Genomic DNA, 23,701 nt, shown 5'->3' with positions numbered 1-23,701 from the left:
AAAAAAAAAAAAAAAAAAAAAAAATTATGCGAAGAAAGAATGAGAAGATAAATAAATGATAGCCATGTTGTTTCTAAAAGACCTTCACTGGTGTTTATTATGAATATTTTGTGTTACATCTTGATGTACAAAAAGACATCTATTGCATCTTTTCTATTCTCATATTTTGATGTTCTTTTTTTGTGCTTTAGATTCTAGGGTACATGTTTTTCACAGGGGTTGATGCAATGGTATTTTATCTTGATTGCTTTCAAATAAAAATTCAGCGTGAACATCCAAATGTGTGCTTATGTAACACACAGTGTATCTAGCCTGAACTGCAGCAAACGTGGCAGCTACATACCTCTTCAGTTCCTTCTGGGTACTAAATAAATGCAAGCAGGTAGGAGCTACTCTACCCAAATTTCTGTAAAAAAATTCTTAATTAATTTTCAAATCCATGTGAAAAATTTTAAAATTATTTGAGAACAATTGAAGCCACAATATGGAATTAGAACAAATATATACAGTTATCAGAAGCGCAAAACAAAGCAACCAATGACAAGTGAGAGAGGGTGAAATTCAGGTTTTTACTTCTAGTTTCCTCTTTATTCCAATTTGTAGCTAGGAAAATGACCACTCTGTTTTCTGTCTGGTCCACATCACCTGACTTTTACTTACTTTTAAGTGTGTGTGTGTGTGTGTGTGTGTGTGTGTGCGCGCGCGCACATGTGTGTGTGTATCCAATTCTGCTCTCACTGGATGTTTTACCGAGTCATGGTCTTTTTTCCTTCAACAGATTCTTAGTCTTTGTTTTATGTAGACTTTATCTACATAAAATTTGACATTTGCCTTGCTTTTTTTGTGTGTCAATTCATTTAGTGCCAGCCAAAGAAATCTGGAACCTCTGGCCAGCCACTTGTCTTTTTCTCTGCATTCTTGCTTGAACATTTGTGATTCAAGTGTGTGTGTGTGGCGGGGTGGGGGGGACTCTAAATCCAGTAAAAGCCTGACCTATCATAGCATTTCCAATATATGTTTGCTGGATTCAGATCAGAGAGGTCTAAACATTTTGTTCTTATAGTCGCCTGAACTATGGTTATTTTTAAAGTAGTTTTCTAGCTTCTTAAATAGACCAGTTGAAATAAACTGCCATTCAATTGGTTACTGTGCCATCAAGGAAGCATGGTCCATTTCTAAAAAGTTTTCATCAATGATCATTTTCTCCATGTAATTCAATATAAATGTGCATCTTAATAAATGAATAAAATTTGAGGGGCATATAATGGAAATAGAAGAAAATAGCCATATGCATGTTTAGCAGATATGCATTCTGTTTAATTTGTTTGTTTATTGAAGCTGGAAAAATCACATGCAGGCCACCTCTCTAGAAGTGTAAGAAAGATTTTACAAGTGGGTCAAATGTAACCTAGCTCCAGAATCCCAGTCAGTTCTAGGAAACGCATGAGCATGTCTCCATCAGCTGATGTCCTCAAATTCTACTCTTCTCAGTCTCAGAAGAGTTTCTGTGTTTTTATTTCCTTCTAGCATTACTTTTGCTCTCTTATAGAACCTCTCTTTACCTGATTTCGGTCTATATTCTTGTGTTCTCTGCCTCATTCTTTTTGTAATTTTAATTCATATTTTGTAGAGTTAATATCTAACAGACCCAACATACCACCACAAAACAGATTATTGGGCAACCTATGGAGTTGGATCCCCTAGATCAAGTTCCCACAACCGGAAAAAGTTACGTTATATAATACACTGCTTCTTAACGTTACTCCTTTTTCAGGGGCTATGGTCTTGGGGAGCACCATATTTGGGATGTTATGTTTATCTTCATGAAAAGTCAAAGAAGAATGACAGCGTAAACTCCATGAGAACCAGGGCTTTGTCTCTTTGCAACATACTATTAAGTCTGTTGTTCTAAGAGTAGGGCCTGGCAGATTGTGAGCCTTTGAATGTTTATTGAATATGAATATGTGAAGAAACAAATGATTAATAGATCATTTCCATTCACCTGAGAAGTATACAATTACTTCTGAATATTATGTGTGCAAGAGATTCGACCTGCTCCAGATCACATTCAGTGTGAAACAGTCTCAAATGTTTGATTATGTGTAGAGCTAGTGAATAACTTTGTGTATGGTTAATATGAAAGAAATCTCTGACTAATCTAGATTAGAGAGCTGAGTACCGCAGTCACCTTTTCCCAGGTCAAGTAAATTGTAGAAAAATATTTTTCTACAATTAAAAATATATATTTAACTTAGTTGCTTAGAGTATAAGTAAATAATTGTAATTCAAGCACTGAATCTTTACCCACATGCAGCCATCCAGCTACCATAAATGTTGTCTTAGCAACACCTTTAAAAGACTTCAAGAGTAAATATGATGTCCAAAATATCAAATATTTATAGAAACAAACCCTTATAAATTCATGCATTTAGAAGGTCCGAGTGATACCTTAACCAATTAAGAGGGGCAGTCTTATGAACATAACTGTATGTTAAGATGGGCAGATAGGATAATTATGAAAAAAAAATTATACACTTCTCATCTCCTCCATCTGAATCCCTATGTCACTCCTTCTCAGTCTTCCCCAGAGGTTTCCTAGCACATATACCTGGAATCTCCAGTGGATTTCCTGTAAAAGCTATACTTTATATTTGTCAATAGTAATGCTAAATACTAAATCTTTCAGTGGCCTGCTGTTAGCAAAACTAATAAAAATGTACTGATATGCTGGCTTCCAGTTATAAATCATATGCCATGTATCAGTCTATTGAGTCAAAAATTTGATGAGTCACACATTCTCAATCTGTACATTTCACAGGGGTAAACATAAAGGCTCAGCTCAGAGGAATGACCTGCCATTAGATAAATATGGACCTATTTATATAATTGGCATCATCAGGAACTGAATGCAGGCCTAAAACACCATAAACTGTCTCATGAAATCTCACACTTCATGAAAGTGTAACAATTACAATTTAACACGTCACTGCTTCCTATGAATATTTTACACTTTGAAGTGAAAGTGAAGATTGTCAACGCATAACTCAAAGTTTCTTTAGCAGTAAAAAATAAAATATTTTGATAGCTCTTTAGGTCTTTTATTTCTGAGGAGGGTTGGCTTTCTATTTACTACAGGTGAGGTCGACTCACTCCCATTTTAATCCCATCTATGTTCAGACTACCTCTTACTCTATGAATGGTAAAACCAAACTGCTAACTTTTAAAAATGTAATCTATGGTTATGGTTGCTGTCTTTTTAACATGGTAGATTAATTCTGTTTAATTTTGAGTGTTCCACTATAATCCATATTTGTTTCAAGATATATCAGACGTTTGAGCAGAGTGAATAATTCTCTTCTGCACAACAAGGAATGTTTTTTCTATACAGTAGTGGAAATCTACTAAATAAAGTTGTATCAAGAGATGGGTTGCACTCCAGAGATAATATGAATTGAATTCAAAGCAGTGCAATCAAAAAAGAAGGAGATGGAAGAATTCCGTGTGAGTGGGAGGTGTGTACCGCAAAAATAAAAATGAACAAAGCTGAAGTGCTCTTGAGTCTACTTTTATATTGCACCAGCACATATTTGCTTTTGCTCTGTTTAAGAATGTGCAAATGGATTATAACAGTTTGAGAACTTAGGTATGACATCTGTTAAAATTCACATGAATTGCAATTCCAGCATAGGAATGCATTTGGTATTAAACGAAGCTCTCATTTCTCATGAGACCATTCTTATTTCCAAACTCATTAGAAAAAAAAAAAAAATCTCTATTTTTTGCTATTCTATACCCTTTCTCATTCTTTTTTGTAGTAAAACATTAAATGGTACAGTTGGGTATTCTCATAAAGATAGTTTAATTAGTACATCAACTGAAGTCTTTAGGACAGGATTTGAACATAAATGTTTGTTCAATTTCCCTTTGCAATGTTACGTAGTATGTTGCAGCATGTGCAGAAGGTGCACAGACTGTGTGGTCTGAAATCCAGGGTTCATAAGAGGGAATCATGGAAGATGATGCCAGGGAGGTAGCAAGGGCCGGACACATTGGACAAAGTTATATTAAAGTGCTTAACTTAGTTGCACTAGGTTAATAAAAATGTTATTTATTTCGCTTGTGCAAATATATAATGTATATAATACATAAAATATATATTACATAATATATAAAATAGATATATATTACTACATAAAACATATACAATACATAAAATATGCAATGCATACATTTTATAATAGATAATAAAAATATATATTATATTCACAAAATATATATATTTGAACTCATTGACCATAATTAATGCCACGCAACTATCCCAGAAAAAATCAGAGTTGCAAAGTAGATACAAAAATGTGCAGCAGTTAATCACTTGGACTTGGGAACAAATAAATATGGCCCTGAATCCTAGTTGTGTAACTGTGTGGCTTTGTGCAAAATATTTAGTTTTACTGAGTCTTGGTTTCCTTTTCTGTAAAAGACAAATAATTAAAAATGCAGCAACAGCAACAATAATATTAGTCACTAACATTTTATCCATTTTATTAGAGCTTACTTTACCCTCAGAAATATTTTAATGTACCTGTTTGCATTCCTGCATTTAATATTGTCAATTATCCAACAAATCAGATAGTATTGTTACCCTCATTTTATTGAGCAGGAAACTAAGGCAAAAAGAAGTTAAAACACAGAGCTGAGCTTGTATAGATTTGAGCTAAGTAGCCCGATTGCAGAAAACAGACTGCTGCTATGAGTTGGGTTGGAAAGTCCGTTGTTGCTTTGCTCTCATCTGGCATCTGGTGCCGACTATCACCTCCTGTGCTGGGTTCTTCTCCACCTCGGCCTCTCAACCTGCACTAGGATAGAACAGATTCCTTTTGTGGCAGTCTCCAGGCAGATTTCTATTAGAGCAAAAGCAGATGCTGTAAGGTCTCTCTTTTTCTTCTAACTTTCATTTTAGAATCAGGGTACATGTGCAGAATTGGTATATAGATAAATTGTATGTCATGGAGGTTTGTTACACAGATTATTTCATTACACAGCTAGTAAGCATAGTAACCAACAGGTCATTTTTTTATCCTCATCCTCCTCCCACCCTCCAACCTCAATTACGTCCCAGTATTTGCTGTTCCCTGCATTGTGTCCATGTGTACTCAATGTTTAGCTCTCACTTATAAGTCAGAACATGCTGTATTTCATTTTCTATTTCTGCATCATTTTTCTAAGGACAATGGCTTCCAGCTCCATCCAAGTTGTTGCGAAGGGCATTATCTCTCTTTTTTTATGGCTGCATAGTATTCCATGGTGTATGTGTACCACGTTTTCTTTATCCAGCCTACCACTGATGGACATTTAGGTTGATTCCATTTATTCACTATTGTGAATAGTGCTGTGATTAAGATATGCGTGCATGTGTCTTTATGGTAGAACAATGTGTATTCTTTTGGGTATATATTCAGTCATTAGATTTCTGAGTCAAATGGTAACTGTTTTAAGTTGTTTGAGAAATTGTCAATTGCTTTCCACAATGGCTGAACTTTTTTACATTCTCATCAGTAAGCATTCTCTTTTCTCTGGAACCTCACCTGCCTCTGTTATTTTTTGAGTTTTTAATAAGTTCTCTTAAGATCCAACCTCAAAAATCAGATGCATTGCTTTCACTGCATTCTATTGGTCAAACAAACAATATGGCTAACTCAGATTCAAGTGGTGTTGAAAGAGACTCTACCTCTTCATGGGAGAATCGCCAAAGCAACACATAGATGAACATTTGGGATGACAGGAACTATTACAATCACCTTTGCAAACATTACCATAAACCTTTCAGGGGCACATGTTATCTTGGTCAATGGCCACACTCACAGTCCTAGACGATAATGTTGAAGAAATTATCAACATTCAGTTATCGCAAAATCCATATTTGTTAATGAAAAACTAAATTTGCTATGATAGACTATGTATTCATTTGTAAGAAATGTATTGGAGGGAGGTTGTACTAACATGGGTTCAAGATTCTCTAGTTTACTTTCATTTAACCAGAAAATTAAATAAAGCATCCTTTTTTCACAAATATTATGTGATATTCCTCTGTACATAAATGTTTTAATATTTCCCATCAAAGATAAAATTAGGTATTTGACTTTTACTGTTCTAAAAGTGCAGAATCTCATGAATTCTGAAACACCTGTTCAGGTAGGAAAATAATGATATAGGATGGATTAAATAAAATTATATGTCAGACAAAGTAGTACTTTCTAGCATCACAGTTATTTCTATTTAAGTTCTATCAAAAGACTTCATTTCTGCTAACTCCATCCGGTTTTTCAATAGCTTGTTAGAAAGCCAGAAGTAAATTTAATGAACAAGAATTAAAAATCCTAGAGGCACTATATATTGTGTGTGTGTATATGTAATATCTTACGTACATATTTTTGCCTTATGAAATGATGTTAAGGTCAAATGTTAGTCTTCAAAGACTTTTCCTTAAAATTACTCATTTAATAAAAATCCAAATCAGTGATATTCAAACTCAAAACTAGATATACTTGGCTTATGGCTTATGGTTTATGACTATGGTTTGTTTATGAGACTATGTATTAAATCTCTGCAGTCTCCTTTTCAGATTACTTTTTCAGGAAGTGTCTGGATGAACATCAATTCCTGTTGTCAGTGGGCCCAAACCCTCTCATAGCATCTTTCTGTAGTAAGTTAGCCTTAGAATTCAAAATAAGGCTTCTTCACATTAAGGAAAATTCTGCATGCATGAAGAACCCAGGGCAATCCTGAGAGTGGTTTTCACCAGTCACAAGCTGAGCTATCACCACCCTTTAGTTTCTCAAACTAAACATGTTATTTTGGTATTGTATTAGTGTAATCAATAGTATTATACAGCACATTTGAGATGACCAAGAACTTAAATCTCAATTGCAATTTTCTATCACCCAAATTGGATTCAGCCGATTTGATATATAAAGATACATCTTTCTCAACATGTCAAATGTGTAGCTTTTCTTTTACACAGACACAACCCAAGGCTCTGCTTGAAAAACCGACTCATCACATTCTGGAAGGTGGAATATGTAATATCGAAGGCAGGGACACCTTTGGTACTCCAGCTAGTGACTCCGGTGTATAAGAGGGGAAAATTAGATACATGACCAAGGGATCATCTTTTTTGTCTAATTAAGCATTAAGCACCTATCAGTTTGCTGATATTGTGCCATTCTTTTTGTTAATTATAGTGGCTGGGTTCTTCGTCGCTCACAAACTTGCTCAAAACTTGTACAATTTTCCCATTGCTTTTAGACTCAACTCCATACTCCTCAAATCGTTGTTCTGCATTATATAAAACTAACATCATTCACTACAGATTTTTCTGCAAATGCTGTCAGATCCAGCCACACATGGCCCTCTGGGCATGGCCTTGCAAATGCATATCTAGGTCTTTTTCCTCATCATTTTACTCCTGTACTGAAAATTCTAACAGTAGTAATCATTAATCCTTGACGAATGGGGACTTTGAGTTCTACTTGAATCAGAACTTCTCGCACACATCTGATATCTAATACATTCTCCAAATCCTTTTTGAATTAAGTATTTATTTAATTTTATAGAATCTAAATTATTTGTATTTTATTTATCTTTCTAAGTTTTCTTACTATCTTGTCAGCATGACCATGAATTTATGGGCATGATTATGTCTAATATCTGAATATCTGTTTACCACTCAACGCAGTGTTTCAATTCATCTATTCATCTATGTATGTATCCATCTATCTTTCTCTTGCATAGTTACTAAAAGAATTTCATGCCTGCTAGCTAGTAGCCTGCTTTACACCTTGGTGCCCAATTTAAATAAACAGTGTTAATGTTATTTGCATAAAACAGTTTGCTTTATTTTTGCTTGTTAATTTATTCATCCAATTAAAGAATTATTAGACTATATATAAGTAGCTGTTCTAATTAATGGTGGCAAGAGTGGAAGGAAATCATGGCTGTAGATCTTTTCATTGATCATGGCATTAGGGACACAATAAATTCATTTTTACAAAATTATTTTCAGGCCATATATATCTTTATAATCAAATCTGCTGAATCCAATTTGGGCAATAGAAAAGTAATTGCAATGGGATATAAGTTCTTGTTCATCTCTAATGTGCTGTGGTACTATTGATAAACCAATATGATACCAAAGTAACAATATGTGGAAGGCTTCTAAGGAGTGGGAAATTCTCTTTCATAAGCCATAAAAGGAAATACATCAGTTCCAGTGCAGGTACAAGAGATAGGTACAGAGCTTCTTAAAGGAAGTAAAAACAGTAAAAACCTAAGAAAAAGATCCGTAGTGTTTACTCTACCATGCTGTTTATTTACCATTCATTCTAGGTGAATATCATATCAGTGAATTGCTTGTATATTGCTTGAGAGTCTACAATGTGTCCAGTGCTGTGAAGTGGGCATTTTATGTGAGATGGTGATGGCATTTTTGTAATAATCTGGTTATAATATATTCTAAAATCAGAACCATAACTTAAACATGCATAGCCATCTGGCCGGAGTAGAAAATCCAAAAGTATTAAGAACTGTGTGAGCTGGGAGCTAAATGTCTCACTTAAAACTACACAAAAATACTTCTCTAATCCAGAAAACAAATTTACAGGATTGATTATGATGCAGTTCTGCAGTTTGTGTCCTCCATATTAATAAATTTTTACTTGAGCTCACTGATGTAAAAGAGATTCTATGGTGATATTGATTAAAGTTATAATTGCAGTCATGGCCTCCAGCTGATGTGGGAATCATAACCATAGTTTTGGAAGCAGTTGGGATGAAAAGAGTAAGTAGCTACTTGTGATCCAGACTATAGCAGTTATCTGTTGCTGTGTAATAAATTATCCCCAAAATTCAGCAACTTAAAACAACAAGTATATATTATCTAGTACAGTTTCAGAGGGTCAGGAATCTAGAAGTAGCTTAGCTGAGAGGTCCTGGATTAGGGTGTTTCATGAGAGTTACCATCAAGCTGTAAGCCAGGTCTGTAGTCATCTTAGTCTATCAACTTACTCACATGATTGTTAGCAAACCTCAGTTCCCTGCTGGTCATTGGACTAAACCTCAGTTTCTTGCTATGTGAGACTCTCCACGGACTGCAAGAGATTTCTCACAATATGGTAGCTGTCTTCCCCAGGGCAAATGATCAAAAAGGGAGAGAATGAGAGCAGAAAGAAAATCCCAATGTCTTTTACAACCTAGTCTCAGAATCACACCATCATTTCAACCCTCTTCTCAATAGAATCTTAGTCCACAATTAAGAATAAGGAAATCAAGATCCACTTCTTGAAGGAGGGAGTAGCAATATAATTGTGGAAATATTTTAAAACCACCACACATGTTCTGCTATTTTTTGATATAGATATTTGATGTTGGAAAAGTATTTTAAACTCTCAAACATTACAGTGTGTTTGTTGCTGTTATTGTTTTAAATGAGAAAATATGAATGATCAGCCTAACTTCACAACACTGATTGAAGGATAAATGGAGGCAATGTTTGTGTAAGCCACTTGCAAAGTGCCATGGGAATAAATGTATCCTTTTAACATCTGTAGCTGTGCTCAGAATATTATAGTCAAGGAAAGTACATTATTCTACGAAATATGGTATGGAAATGCATTATATCAAAAAGTAACAACTAGTGGTGCACATGGATGAGCATTACTGTCTATAAATAATAGCTATAGCTGCGTTTGTTATTTTTTTTAATTTCTTTTACTTAGGTTTTGGGGTACATGTGCTGGTCATGTAGGGTTGTTGCATAGGTGCATACATAACCAGGTGGTTTGCTGCCTCTATTCCCCCTTCATCTATATCCAGCATTTCTACCCCTTTTATCCCTCCCCTAATCCCCCACCTCAACCACCCCCAGTATGTGATCCTCCTCTCCCTGAGTCCACATGTTCTCATTGTTCAACACTTGCCTCTCTGTGAGAACATGCAGTGTTTGGTTTTCTGTTCTTGTTTCAGTTTGCTGAGAATGATGGTTTCCGGATTCATCCACGTCCCCACAAAGGACACGAACTCATCGTTTATTATGGCTGGGTAGTATTCCATGGTACATATGTGCCACATTTTCTTTGTCCAGTCTATCATTGATGGGTATTTGGGTTGGTTCCAGATCTTTGCTACTGTACACAGGGCTGCAATGAACATACATGTGCACATGTCTTTATAATAGAATTATTTATAGTCCTTTGGGTATATACCCAGTAATGGGATTGCTGTAAATGGAATTTCTGTTTCTAGATCCTTTAGGAATTGCCACACTGGCTTCCACAATGGTTGAACTAATTTACACTCCCACCAACAGTGTAAGAGTGTTCCTATTTCTCCACATCCACTCCAGCATCTGTTGTCTCCAGATTTTTAAATAATTGCCATTCTAACTGGTGTGAGGTGGTGCCTCAAGTGGTTTTGATTTGCATTTCTCTAATGACCAGTGATGATGAGCATTTTTTCGTATGTTTGTTGGCCTCATGTGTTTTCTTTTGAGAAGTGTCTATTCATATCCTTTGCCCACTTTTGAATGGATTTGTTTTTTTCTTGTGAAACTATTTTGGTTCTTTGTAGATTCTGGATATTAGCCCTTTGTCAGATGGGTAGATTGCAAAATTTTTTGCCCATTCTGTTGGTTGCTGGTTCGCATCAATGAGTGTTTCTTTTGCTGTACGCACCAATGAGTGTTTCTTTTGCTCTGAAGTTTAATCAGATCCCATTTGTCTATCTTGGCTTTTATCATCATTGCTTTTGGAGTTATTTCTTGTCTTCTGCTAGCTTTTGAGTTTTTGTTTATCTTCCTCCTCCAGCTATTTCAATTTTGATGATAGGGTGACGATTTTGGATCTCTCCTTGTTTCTCATGTGGGCATTTATTGCTATAAATTTCCCTCTCAATACTGCTTTAAAGGTGTCCCAGAGATTCTGGTAAGTTGTATCTTCATTCTGATTGGTTTCGAAGAACATCTTTGTTTCTGCCTTCATTTCGTTTTTTATCCAGTCAACACTCATAAGCAAGATGCTCAGTTTCCAAGTAGTTGTGTAGATTTGAGTAAGTTTCTTAATCCTGAGTTCTAATCTGATTGCGCTGTGGTCTGATAGACTGTTATGATTTCCATTCTTTTGCATTTGTTGAGGAGTGATTTGCTTCCACTTAGGTGGTCAATTTTAGAGTAAGTGTGATGTGGTGCTGAGAAGAATATATATTCTGTGGATTTGGGGTGGAGCATTCTGTATACGTCTATTAGGTCTACTTGGTCCAGCTCTGCATTCAAGTCTTGGATGTCCTTGTTAATTTTCTGTCTCATTGATCTGTCTAATATTGACAGTGAAGTGTTGAAGTCTCCCACTATTATTATGTGGGAGTCTAAATTTCATTTTAGGTCATTAAGAACTTGATTTTTGTATCTGGGTGCTCCTGTGTTGAGTGCGTATATATTTAGGACAGTTAGCACTTCTTGTTGGATTGATCCTTTTACCATTATGTAATGCCCTTCTTTGTCTTTTTTGATCTTTGTTGATTTGAAGTCCATTTTATCAGAGACTAGGATTGTAACCCCTGCTTTTTTGTTGTTCTTCATTTGCTTGGTAAAATCTTCTTACATCCATTTATTTTGAGTCTGTGTGTGTCTTTGTACATGAGACGGGTCTCCTGAATACAGCACACCAATGGGTCTTGACTTTTTATCCAGTTTGCCACTCTGTGTCTTTTGATTGGGGTCTTTAGGCAGTTTACATTCAATGTTAATATTGTTATGTGTGAATTTCCATTTTATTACTGGCTGGTTTTCTTGCCCTTTAGTTGACTCAGTTTCTTCATTGCATTTTTAGTCTTTGCCATTTGGTGTGCTTTTGCAGTGGCTGGTACTTTTTCCTTTCTGTGTTTAGTGTTTCTTTCAGGAGCTCTTGTAAAGCAGGTCTGGTGGTGATGAAATCTCTCAGAAATTGCTTGTTCTTAAAGGATTTTATTTCTCACTCACTTATGAAGCTTAGATTGGCTGGATATAAGATTCTGGTTGAAAGTTATTTTCTTTAAGGATGTTGAATACTGGCCCCCACTCTCTTCTGGCTTGTAGGGTTACTGCTGAGAGATCCACTGTGAGTCTGATGGGCTTCCCTCTGTGGGTGACCTGACCTTTCTCTCTGGCTGCCCTTTGCATTTTTTCCTTTGTTTCAACACTGGTGAATCTGACGATTATGTGTCTTGGGGTTGCTCTTCTTGAGGAATATCTTTGTGGAGTTCTCTGTATTTCTTGGATTTGAATGTTGGACTACCTTGCTAGGCTGGGGAAGTTCTCCTGCATAATATCCTGGAGTATGTTTTCCAGCTTGGAATCATTCTCTCTGTCATATTCAGACACATCTATCAAGCGTATATTAGGTCGTTTCACATAGTCCCATATTTCTTGGAGGCTATGTTCATTTCTTTTCACTCTTTTTCTCTCTTGTCTTGCCTTCTCTTTTTATTTCATTGAGTTATTCTTCAATCTCTGATATCCTTTCTTCTGCTTGATTGATTTGGCTATTAAAACTTGTGTTTACTTCACATAGTTCTTGTGCTGTGTTTTTCAACTTCATCAAGTCATTTATGTTCTTCTCTAAGCTGGTTATTTTAGTTAGCATTTTGACTAACGGTTTTTCAAGGTTTTTAGTTTCTTTGCATTGGGTTATAATGTGTTCCTTTAGCTCAGAAATTTGTTATTATCCACCTTCTGAAGCCTGTTTCTGTCAATTTGTCGCGCTTTCTCAGTCATTCTGTGTTCCCATGTTGTTGAGGAGTTGTGATCCCTTCCTTGAAGGAGAAGAGGTGTTCTGGTCTTTGATGGTTTCATCTTTTTTGTGCTGTTTTTTTTTTCCCGTCTTCATGTATTTACCTGGCTGTGATCTCAGGGAGCTGCTTGATGAGGTCGCTTTCTGCCTGTCGAGGCACTCCTGGGTTTTCAGGGACTCCTTCAGGTTACTAGGTAAGCTTCCTGTGTCATTTTTGTTTACACTGGGAGTTTAGGCCCGCATCTTCCACTGACCTGGAGGCGCTACTGGGTGGTCAAGAACACCATCCTGTTGCTGCATAGGCTTCCTGTGTTTTTTGTTAAAACATGAAGCCTAGTCCCGCCTCTTTAATGGTGGGTTGCACCTTTCCTCCGCCGAGCTGGATCATTCAGGGTTCAGCTCAGACTGAGGCACTGGCTGCATAACCCACTAGAGTTAGTGCTTCAGCCCTCTGAGATTTGTGGGGGAGGGTGGAGACCCACCCTGCCACACCATCTGTCTCCCCTCTTTCAGCTCCCTCTCTCTCCAGTCATGGGGGAGGGGCCCACCCAGCTGCTCCATCTGTCTTCTGGCTTTCAGTTCCCTCTCTCTCCATGCAGTGGGAGGGGACACTAGGTCAGTCTGCAGGCTCTCCCAGTCGACTTATAGGCTTATGTGTTTGCTTAGATCTGTACGACAGTCTGGGACACGGTCTTGGATTATTATTCAACTCTGGGCTTGTAATTTCTGGCATTTGACTGGCAAAGATTTCCTGTTCTATGGATTGCTGAGGCCTTGGGGGAAGTGCTGTACCTGGACCAGGGTGGCAGAGGGGTCTGCCACCTCTGACTCATGGGTCAGATGCACTTTCTGGACGAAGCAGCACCCCTCCCCGCCTGGGTTTGCCCTGTCTGGGCTTTGCTCACCATCCAGCCAGACCTGTTGAAATGCACCTGGTACCTCTGTTGGAGCTAGGAGATCTCTCAATTTCTGTGTGTCTCTCGCTGGGTGTCGTGCACCAGAGTTGTGTCTATTTGGCCATCTTGTTTCCTCTCCAGTTGCATATTTTCAAACCAAAGCAACACCCAGTTTTATCAATTTTACCTTTCTTTCTTTCTCTCTCTTTCTTTCTTTGTTTCTTTCTTTCTCTTTGTTTCTTTCTTTCTTTTCTTTCTTTCTTTCTTTCTTTTCTCTTCTCTTCTCTTCTCTTCTCTTCTCTTCTCTTCTCTTCTCTTCTCTTCTCTTTCTTTTTTGACAGGGTTTCACTCTGTCACCCAGGCTGGAGTGCAGTGGTGAGATCACGGCTCACTGCAGCCTTGAACTCCTGGGGTTCAAACAGTTGTCCACCCTTAGCTTCCCTAGTAGCTGGGACTACAGGCATGGGCTCTCACACCTGGATAATTTTTTTTTTTTTTTTTTTTTTTTTTTTTTTGTAGAGACAGGGTTTTGCATGTTGTCCAGGCTGGTTTTGATCTCCTGGTCTCAAGCTATCCTCTTGCCTCAGCCTCAAAGTGCCAGGACTATGGGCTTGAGACACAGCACCCAGCCCAATCTTAACTCTTTCATACCTATACTTCTTTCCATCTCTACTACAACTCTAAGCCATTTATCATCTCTTGCCTGGACTGCTACAGTAGTCCTTAACTAGTTTTCTGTTTAACAACTCTTACTTCTGTAAATGCACTTACCATTTTGTAGCCATTGTGGTTAATTTGAATATTCCTTATATGAGAATTTAGACAAACAGGCTGATTCTTACTAGATTTGTTTTTTTTTTTTTTTTAAATGTTGGTATATATTTGCTCTCTTTCTCACCCAGTTTTCAGCATTCCTTCTCTATCTAGTCTGAAGTGATAGTGACATTTTTGAAAATTATTTACCAATGACAGGAACATTAAGTTCTTTTAATCCTTGATCTCCAAATATGCTTAAATATTTCTGTCCTGAGATAAATGTTTATCCCAGAAACCTAGCTGCAACCATGAAGCTCCTTTATTGTCACTTTCTATGTGTAATTCACCCAGTCAATGTCATTACTTCTGCCTCCTAAAATGTTTCTAATCTATTCATTTTTCATTTCTTTTTCTTTATTTCTATCATTGCCGGTATACATTTTTCACTTAAATAATCAGATGGTGTTCTAACTGATCTTCCTGCTTCCACTTTGACACTTTCTAACTTACTCTATTGAAAAAGGAGTAATCTTTTAATGCCAAAATTTGCTTCTTCTTAAAACCACAGAATGAAGTTCAGAACATAGTTTCTAGGATCTGAAATGAAAAGGTCTCTACCTATATTTCTAGCTATTCTTTCATCCTAATATGTGACAAGCTCTTTTATGCCTGAGGAATTCTTGTATAAGCTTTCTGTCTGACTTCACCTGTGTTCTCCTTTTCCCACTTTTGCTCCATTTGCACTTATTTATTCTTCCTTTCTCTGCTTCTGCATGACTTTCTCAAATAACCTTTAAATTAAGTCCCATGGTTATGATATCTATAAATCTTACCTTTACATTATTACAGATGCAATTTAAAAGTATGTGTTTAAAAGTAAGATGTTACTATATAGTGCCAATTTCTACTCACTAGAATATCAGCCCCACGAAGGTAGGGACTACATCTATTGTTTCACTGCTATTGTTCACAGTTGTTCTAGTGCCTGGCACATGTTAGGTGCCCAGAATACATTTGTTGAATTAATGAATTACATAGGCTTTCGACTACTCATGTTAAGTTCCTTGACTCAGGAAGTATTTATATGGTTAGTGACATCATGGTACTGATCAGTTTCACAAAAGGAAGAGAGAGTGCAGAAATGCAGTTGCCTACTTAATGTTTTAAGTTGAAATAGCTCTGGACATATGCAATTTAGGATGTGACTACCAAATATCTGGCTTTGAACCAATTCATAATTTTAGATCAGACTACACCTATCTGCTGATAATCTTCAGTACTTTATGTTAAAAAAAATTGCAGACCTGAAAGCTAGTCTTAGAATGTGTTTCTAGATCCAGCTTCTCATATTTATAATGGCTCTCTCATGATTTCTCAATACATATGACCTAAAATTAGTATTGAGTATAAGCTTTGAGCTTTTACTAGTGTAGCATGGATTATAGCAGACTAAAGTGTTGCTTTTATTTGATGATTATGATTGACTCAAACTAAAAAGGAATAAATGTAACGAGGTTTTTAAAAAACTTATCTATAATATCTTCTAATACTAATTACCAAGGAAAACAAAGGACAACATACAAGTAAATATGTGCCCAGAGAATGAAAGAAATTATCCTGGTTGTGTTTTAAAGAGACATATTTTAATTTTAAAATGTATCAACTCAAATTAATATTCATAACAGTAAAATGTAGTATCAGTTCAACAAACTTGATAATTTTCTTTATGTACAGCAATCATTACTGAATTTAGGAAAATAAAGAAAATAAAGTGTAGCCCACAATGAGTTATATACCTAATGTTGAAGACACACACACACACACACACACACACACACACACACACACAGAGAGAGAGAGAGAGAGAGAGAGAGAGAGAGAGAGGGAATCTTAATGTAATGTTTGAAATTCTGTACTTCCTGGTGAATAAGTCCTGAGAAAAATGAATGATTACTCCTGGGCAAGTCTGAGAAGATAAACCTCTCTTCAGCTATTATACACTATTAGGATTATACAAAGTAGAGATGGGGAAAAGGTATTTTAAGGAGAAAATTTAAAAAAAAAATCCTGACAGTCTGGAAGTTCATGCTTTTTTGGAGAATGGAAAGTTTCCTGGTGAGATTAGGTTTTATGGCTCATAGGACGAATGAAGAAAAATAAAAAGCCTTCCCTGATGACTTTGGGTAGTCAGATATTTTCTCCTTTGTGATTTCATAGAAACTGTATATGGATTTTCATTGCATTTATCATAGAAGATGAATGATTTTTTATATATGCCTTTCCCATTAAGCTCAATTTATGGATCTTTGCCATTAATAAACTATCAGAGCATTTAAAGCATAGTTTTAATCAAAAATTTGCAAAAATTAGGTTGGAAAAAGGTTCAGAATGGTCTGCCTTTTATGCCTAGTTAAGAAGTTTGAAATTGTGTTACTTTCACTTTAAAAATTAGGAGATTTCTTATCATAAATGAATATTCTAGCTTCTTCTTGAAATGGAAATATCTAGCAATCTTGAACCTGTAACTCTTATGGTAACATTCAACTGAAGTCTACTGGCAGCTGCCATCATTCACAGAGCCTTCTCTGCACTTGGCCATAATTCCGCCTATCCCCCTTGCCTTATATCGAGCCAGTTTCACTAATTTATGTTACCTATTTGGCTCTTGAGGTTACAATTTTCACAGAGAATTCTCTGCACCTGGCCACAATCCCCACCTAACCCTTTTGCCTTATACCCAGCCTGTTTCACTCATTTATGTTACCTATTTAGCTCTTGAGCTTACTTTTTTCACAGAGCATTCTTTGCACCTGGCCAAAATCCCCATCTACTCCTCTTGCCTTATACCCAGCCTGTTTCAATCATTTATGCTACCTGTTTGGCTCTTTACCTTTATTTTCACTCTGCTGCAGAACAGGGACCTAACAGTAAATAGCACATTATCAGTTACATGTTTTTAAAATATATTTTGGCAGCCATGTAAACAATTTAATTGTTGAAATAGCTCAGGTTGTAGAATATTATGTGTCTAGTAATATCTGAAAATAACTTTATGTGCTTGTTAAAAGAAATATATATATATATATATATATATATATATATATATATAATTTTTCTATAATGGGGTTCTTGGAAGCAAAACATTATTTTATTAAAAAAATAATAAATTTGGTCCCAAACAGAAGGCAAACTTATGTTGTTCCAGTATAGCTAATATGATCAATACAGACTTCATTGTAAAACATAGAAGTCTGATTTGCTAAAAAAAAAAAATCTGAGCTCATGAGGCAATAAAATCATTCTCCAGAAAACAGGAGAGATGGAATATACCAACATGTATTTACAAGGCAAACTAGTGTTTATGATGCATTGCAGATGATCCTTGAATGTGCAATGTACATTACATTTTGCCTCCTTCATGAATTTGGAGTATTTTTGGCATACTGTCTTTACACAGTATTCTCTGAATGCAGAAATCCCACAATACAAGCTAAGTAAGAAAGATGATTGTTTACCACTCCCTTTTCCAGAAGTATTTTTATCATGTCTTAGCAGCAGATGTTTATACATCTAATCCTTTCTCTAAATTTTAGAGCTCTGTGAACAAGTCTGTTTTTTTCTTTCCATAACAACCACCTCTGTTTGAAATGAAGTGAGGTGTGTTTGCAGTGCCAAAATTAAACATTCAGTATTGTCAAGTACTATAATCTGTGCTACAGAATGGATAGATGGGAAAATGCTGAAATCACAGCTTTTCCTTATTATCATGTTATGAGAAATGTTGACAAACATGGAAGAAGTGAGAGATGGCATGAGCAGGTTAGGAACTGGTAGCTGCACAAAGACCAGAGAAAACTGTCAGCTTATCCCTCCTGACATTTGTGCTTATATGTAAAGGAAGGTATTACATCTCTCCTAATTTTTTTAACATTGTCTGCATAATTCAAATAGAAGCCTTGATGAGAATATACCTGCTTTTTAAAAATTTATGAGAAAAAGAGCATCTTAGCATTTCTGCTGAATAAAATGACAGGATTGGCTCCAGGTTTCTATTCCCAGTAAGAGCCTTCAGGTTCGTCTGTGACAGAACTCTCAACATAGGTTATTTTTACCTGGCATGGCTGTGCTGTTACTGATGCTGCTGCTCTCTATGGCTGAGATAACTTCTCCTGTGGGTGTCTTGGACAGAACGAAAGCTGGGTCAAGGTGGAAAGGTCAAAAGAATCGTGAGTAACCAGGGTTTTTAACTCTTGGTGCATTTTTTTCTTTCTTCATTATGTTTAGGAATGCATGAGGGTCTGTGTAGCTTTGCAGTTCTTAGCATTTCCAAGAGGTCGCTTTAGAACTTAAAAATAATTTTGCATATTAAATGTGTATGCAAAATAAATGGGCTCCACATTCTCTAAGCTCCACATATCTGCAATATTGTTCTGGACGTTACTGCAAGGGTTTAGTTAGGCTTTTTCTAGTTAACTCTTATAATTCCTGGGACTTGTAAAGACTTTGAGCAGAGAGATTCAAAGGTTAACGTGTTTAATTTGACATGAAGTTTAAATATGTTGCTAAAATGTGTTGATATTCAAATGGTAGATATGTAATAAAATTGCTTGCATCTTAGCATTTTGTTCTGAGGGTAACAAGAAAATACATTCAAAACGGCAAATATTACAGGGACTCTGATTGCAATAACTTAAAAGTTGATATTTTATAATTGGTGACTGATAAATATATTACTGTCTAGAGTCACTAATTTGTTTATTCACTCTGTATGGAAATGCAAGAACTCTACAATTTGATCATTAAATATGCCTGTGTGTAAAAGAAATACAGTAAGCTATCATTTTAGTCTTTAGGGCTAAATATACCTCATGTGTTACAGGAAAGGACTGCGGATTTGATGTTTGCCTGCTTCTGAACTAACTGGCAAGAATAGTCAATGTCTTTTCTGCAGTTAGAACACCACAGGTGGAAGCGTGTGTGTGTGTGTGTGTGTGTGTGTGTGTGTGTGTGTTAAGCTTAGAACTTTAGAACTTCAGAAGTCCTATAACTATATATATCTTCAAAAAAGAGAAATAGAAATGGACCAAGGAATCAGTTGGAGACAGGGAATACTTCTTTTAAAATGTCACTGAATGTTCAAAAAAGGCATACCTTTAAGTTTATATTACTGGAAATTCCTCCAATAAAATAAGAAGATTCAAAATAACCTTGAAACTAGTTGCTAATTTTATGACTTTTGTTTTAGTCATTTAGTGTCCTGCTTTACTAATTTGAGGGGAAGTTGGAAAGCTGTGGTGGAGAGATCAATGGGGTCTGCAAGGAATACAATCTGGAACAGATAGAGATTTAACTTGCTCTTCTTCCAACCAAATTTCCCAGTACCAAATTATTACTGGGCCTTATCCCCCTTTTGCTCTATCTTTATCTCACCTCTCTCTCTCTCTCTCTCTTTCTTTCTTTCTCTCTCCTTCCTTCCTTCTTTCTTTCTTTCTTTTTTTTTCTTTCTCCTTTAATCTCTTTTTTTTTCTGCTTATGATTCAGAAAAGGCATGTCTATAGGTCTGATATTTATACCATTATGAAATAATAAATGATTGGTCTTACTGACCTTATTTTCTCTGGACATACGGGTTGACTCAATGTTGTTTTGTTTTGTTTTGTTTTGTTTTGATTGTTTTTTTTTTTTTTACCAAAAAGTCCAAACCTTTGTCCCCCTTAGAGAGTACTGAAGAAGGAATTCATTATACTCCAAAGTCCAGTATTGATTAGATTTATCCCACATCTTGTGCTTGAATCTACTCACTGTAGTGCATAAGATTTTTTACAACTTTTTGCTTATTTTGCCTGACAAGTCTATATTTTTATGTCCAGTACATGAAAATATATCCATAATAATCCCAATATTGCAAGGATGGACATAACCATTTCCATTTAAGGATGAGGAAACTGATATGCTAAAAAGTTAAATGACTTGATCATAAGCATTCACTCAGTTAATAATTTACAGACACAGTCCTATAATTAAAGTTTTTAACTTCTAATTCAGTGTTCTTTCTATTGCACAAAACTTCCTCAGAGAATAATCCTGCTGTGGGAAATCCTATACCTCAGTTTCTGTAAACTTTGGGACCATATTTTTAAAAGACTCAAAATGAATCAGTTTCAGGATACACAAGAGATTACTCTTTCAAGTAGGCCCTCCCAAAATCATTCTTCTAGTAGGATATAAATAAATGTGTTTAGAGGACAAGAAACAAACCACAAATAGCAAGTCTGAGAATTGTCAAGTTCAAAATAATGCTTGGAAAAAAATTGCAGGCTGAGGTGAGATGATAGGAACGGGAGCAATTGTGATAAACCAGTTGTCCTTTAAGAAATACAATTTTATGTTTTTAAATGAACTGACTTTGTAAGAGGTGACTGAACGATAAGATATCCCATATTATGATTTGCCTGGTGATCTTCAATGCCAAAGAAACATCAGAATAGGGGGCAGTGCAGAAACTTAACTCATGGGCTTCAACTCTTTCCTATTCAAATAGATCTTCGGGAAACACAAAATTGAGTAGTGGGTGCAGACCTTTGTAATGAAGAGTCTGAGTGAGAAAAGCTGAGGCAACTGACTGAATTTCTCAACTAAGATAATTTTGCTAGAGACACAAATAAATTGATTCCCAAAAATGAGCAAGTTATGAAGGACAGCTCATATTTAACATATCAGATATTCTTTTGGGGGGATTTGTGAAATATATTTAGGGAGATCTTCAATTTCCTAATAAATGGAGAGTTGTGTAAGATAATTAAAATAGCAGTAATAAAAGCCAAAGTAAAAAATCTGAGTCAAATTTTAATTTCCAAAGAATATCAAGTTATAGCTTTTGGTATACATTGAAAGTCTATGGGAATGTATTTTTTACTGCCTATATCAGAGACTTTATAAATCTCTTTTTGGTCATATTCTATTCATGGACTTCTGAATGCATAAAAATATTTCATTGGTCATTATAGAAAACTTTCCACTTCAAAATGGATCACATTTATGTTCTTCAGACTCTTTAATGTCTTCAAATATTTTATTTTCTTACATGTTTTCCATAACTAGAGCTTACCAATTTATTCTCAGGCTTATTCAACTTTTTGTCCCTATTTATAATTTTTCCTGTTTCTTAAAATCATAAACTCATGGCGGAGACTTTCTGTATCATTTTCAACATAACCTAGAATGCCTGCCACATTGTAGAATCTCAATGTGTATTTTCTTGAATAAATGGACACTTCAAAAAACCAATTATATATGAGAAGTTGGTATATCATTTAAGTAAGGTATTAAGTTATTTTGGAATATATAAAATGTTTCACTCTTTGAAAAACATTTATGTACAAAGATATCCATTGAAATATTTCTTATTGAAAAAAGATAAATGTAAAATATAGAAAGATAAGTATAGTAGACCCTACAAAACTTAATTATTTTCAAACATTACAAGCAAGGTTTAAAAAATAGTGGCATGGAAAACAGCTTTAAACAACACATCTGGTGGGAAAAGGCAAGCTGTACAGATTTATATGTAGTATGATTCAAAGGCAAAAACTGATAAAGATCTTCTCAGATTAAAAAGAACTGCATACCATATCACTCTCGATTTTCTAATTCTGTTTTTATAGCAGTTATCAGTATCTAATTTTGTCATATTTTTATTTGTATGTTTATTTCTGCACCAATGAAATATAAACTCCAAGAAGGCAAGACGTGTCTATTTTGCTATTGTTTTTTTCCCCAGTGCTAGTAAAGATTCTGAAAATAAATACATTTATTCAATGAATATTCATTGATTAAGTAATATATATATATATATATATATACACACATACATATATATATATATATAAATTAAAAGAATAGGCACTAAATAAAGAAGTCTTTTCCTTCAGTATTGAGATTATACATAATCTCTGCTTATTTTTGCATTATTTGGAGGCTTCTCCAAAATTTTTTTAATAAACAAGTTTTTTAAGGCAGACATTTAATCTAATTAAAAGACTGGACCATAGACATAACTTAAAGTTGAACCTTTAGATTTATCTAATTTTGTAAGGAAAAAATAAGTGTCTAGTTTATAGAACCCCCACAATCATATGGCAAGGAAAATAAGACTTAGAAGAGAACATTGTTAATAGACGTATAGTAATTTCACTATACATCAAATTATGTTATTTAATTTTGTTTGTAAAATGTGCTTATTTTATCATCCTCCATTTTTTAAAATATACAATAATTTAACAATCAATCAGACATTGTAACCAATACCTACTTACTTAATTACTTTATAAAATATTTGTGAATGAGAAATTTTTAATACTTCTATATTTTCTAAACAAACACATTTAGAAACTAAGAAAATGAGCTCAGTAGAAAAAAGAATCTACTAAGAAAATGGCTCATACCCATTAAAATAACACCTGTTAAATAAGAGTTTAAACAAGGAAGAACACAGAAAGAAAATTATTGTCTGAATTAAATAACATAAGCAATAATGACTTAAAGATAATTTTACTGAGGAAGCAGTATCTATTCTTCAGGTTTATGCAAGTGGAGCTTAACACAAGAAGTGTCATAAATTCCTATCATGCATTATTTTTGCAATGTTTATAGAGGCAGAATTGTATTATGCACAAGATTGTATTACTGGAAAATAAAGCTTCTAGTATCCTTTCACAAGACAAGGTCCCAAGACTATGAGTTTATGTATGTCATTCATTTATTACTACCTCTGAATGGCTACATGAGGGGTATAAACATCCACAAAGTCTTTTCTATTCTGTAATGTCAAATTTTAAGAAATGTGTTGGTGGCTGGGTGCGCTGGCTCAGGCCTGTCATCCAGCACTTTGGGAGGCCAATGGGGGTGGATTACCTGAGATCAGGAGTTCAAGACCAGACTGATTAACATGGTGAAAACCCGTCTCTATTAAAAATATGAAAAGAATTAGCCAGCTGTGGTAGCAGATGCCTGTAATCCCTGCTACTCGGGAGGCTAAGGCAGAAGAATCGCTTGAACCTGGGAGGTGGAGGTGGAGGCGAGCCAGGATTCTGCCACTGTACTCTATCATGGGTGACAGAGTGAGACTCAGAAACAAAAAATAAAAAAAAAAAAAGAAAAGAAATGTATTGGTAATTCCATGTTTCTACTTCCCTATCAGATTGGAAGACTAAATTCTTTAAAACTATGTGG

General features: G+C 35.3%; 1 protein-coding gene across 7 annotated transcripts in view; it reads left to right on the top strand.

Moving 5' to 3' along the window:
• The window catches only part of ROBO1 (roundabout guidance receptor 1), a 1,110,926-nt gene that overhangs the window by 312,820 nt on the left and 774,405 nt on the right, over window positions 1–23,701 (top strand). Inside the window, exon 1 of one of the 7 annotated variants that reach the window (XM_037742572.1) lies at window positions 18,190–18,696. The exons of the other annotated variants lie outside the window; for them this stretch is intronic. Coding sequence (XP_037598500.1) covers window positions 18,588–18,696 — 109 coding nt within the window. The 5' untranslated portion in view covers window positions 18,190–18,587. Of the gene's footprint in view, window positions 1–18,189; window positions 18,697–23,701 lie in introns of those variants that run through there. 7 annotated transcript variants of the gene reach the window in all.

The sequence above is a fragment of the Cebus imitator genome, unplaced genomic scaffold (genome assembly GCF_001604975.1).
Source record: "Cebus imitator isolate Cc_AM_T3 unplaced genomic scaffold, Cebus_imitator-1.0 Scaffold7, whole genome shotgun sequence".
NCBI classification, from domain to species: domain Eukaryota; kingdom Metazoa; phylum Chordata; class Mammalia; order Primates; family Cebidae; genus Cebus; species Cebus imitator.
The sequence above is the reverse complement of the archived record's forward strand: the minus strand, read 5'-3'. Positions and strand labels throughout refer to the sequence as shown.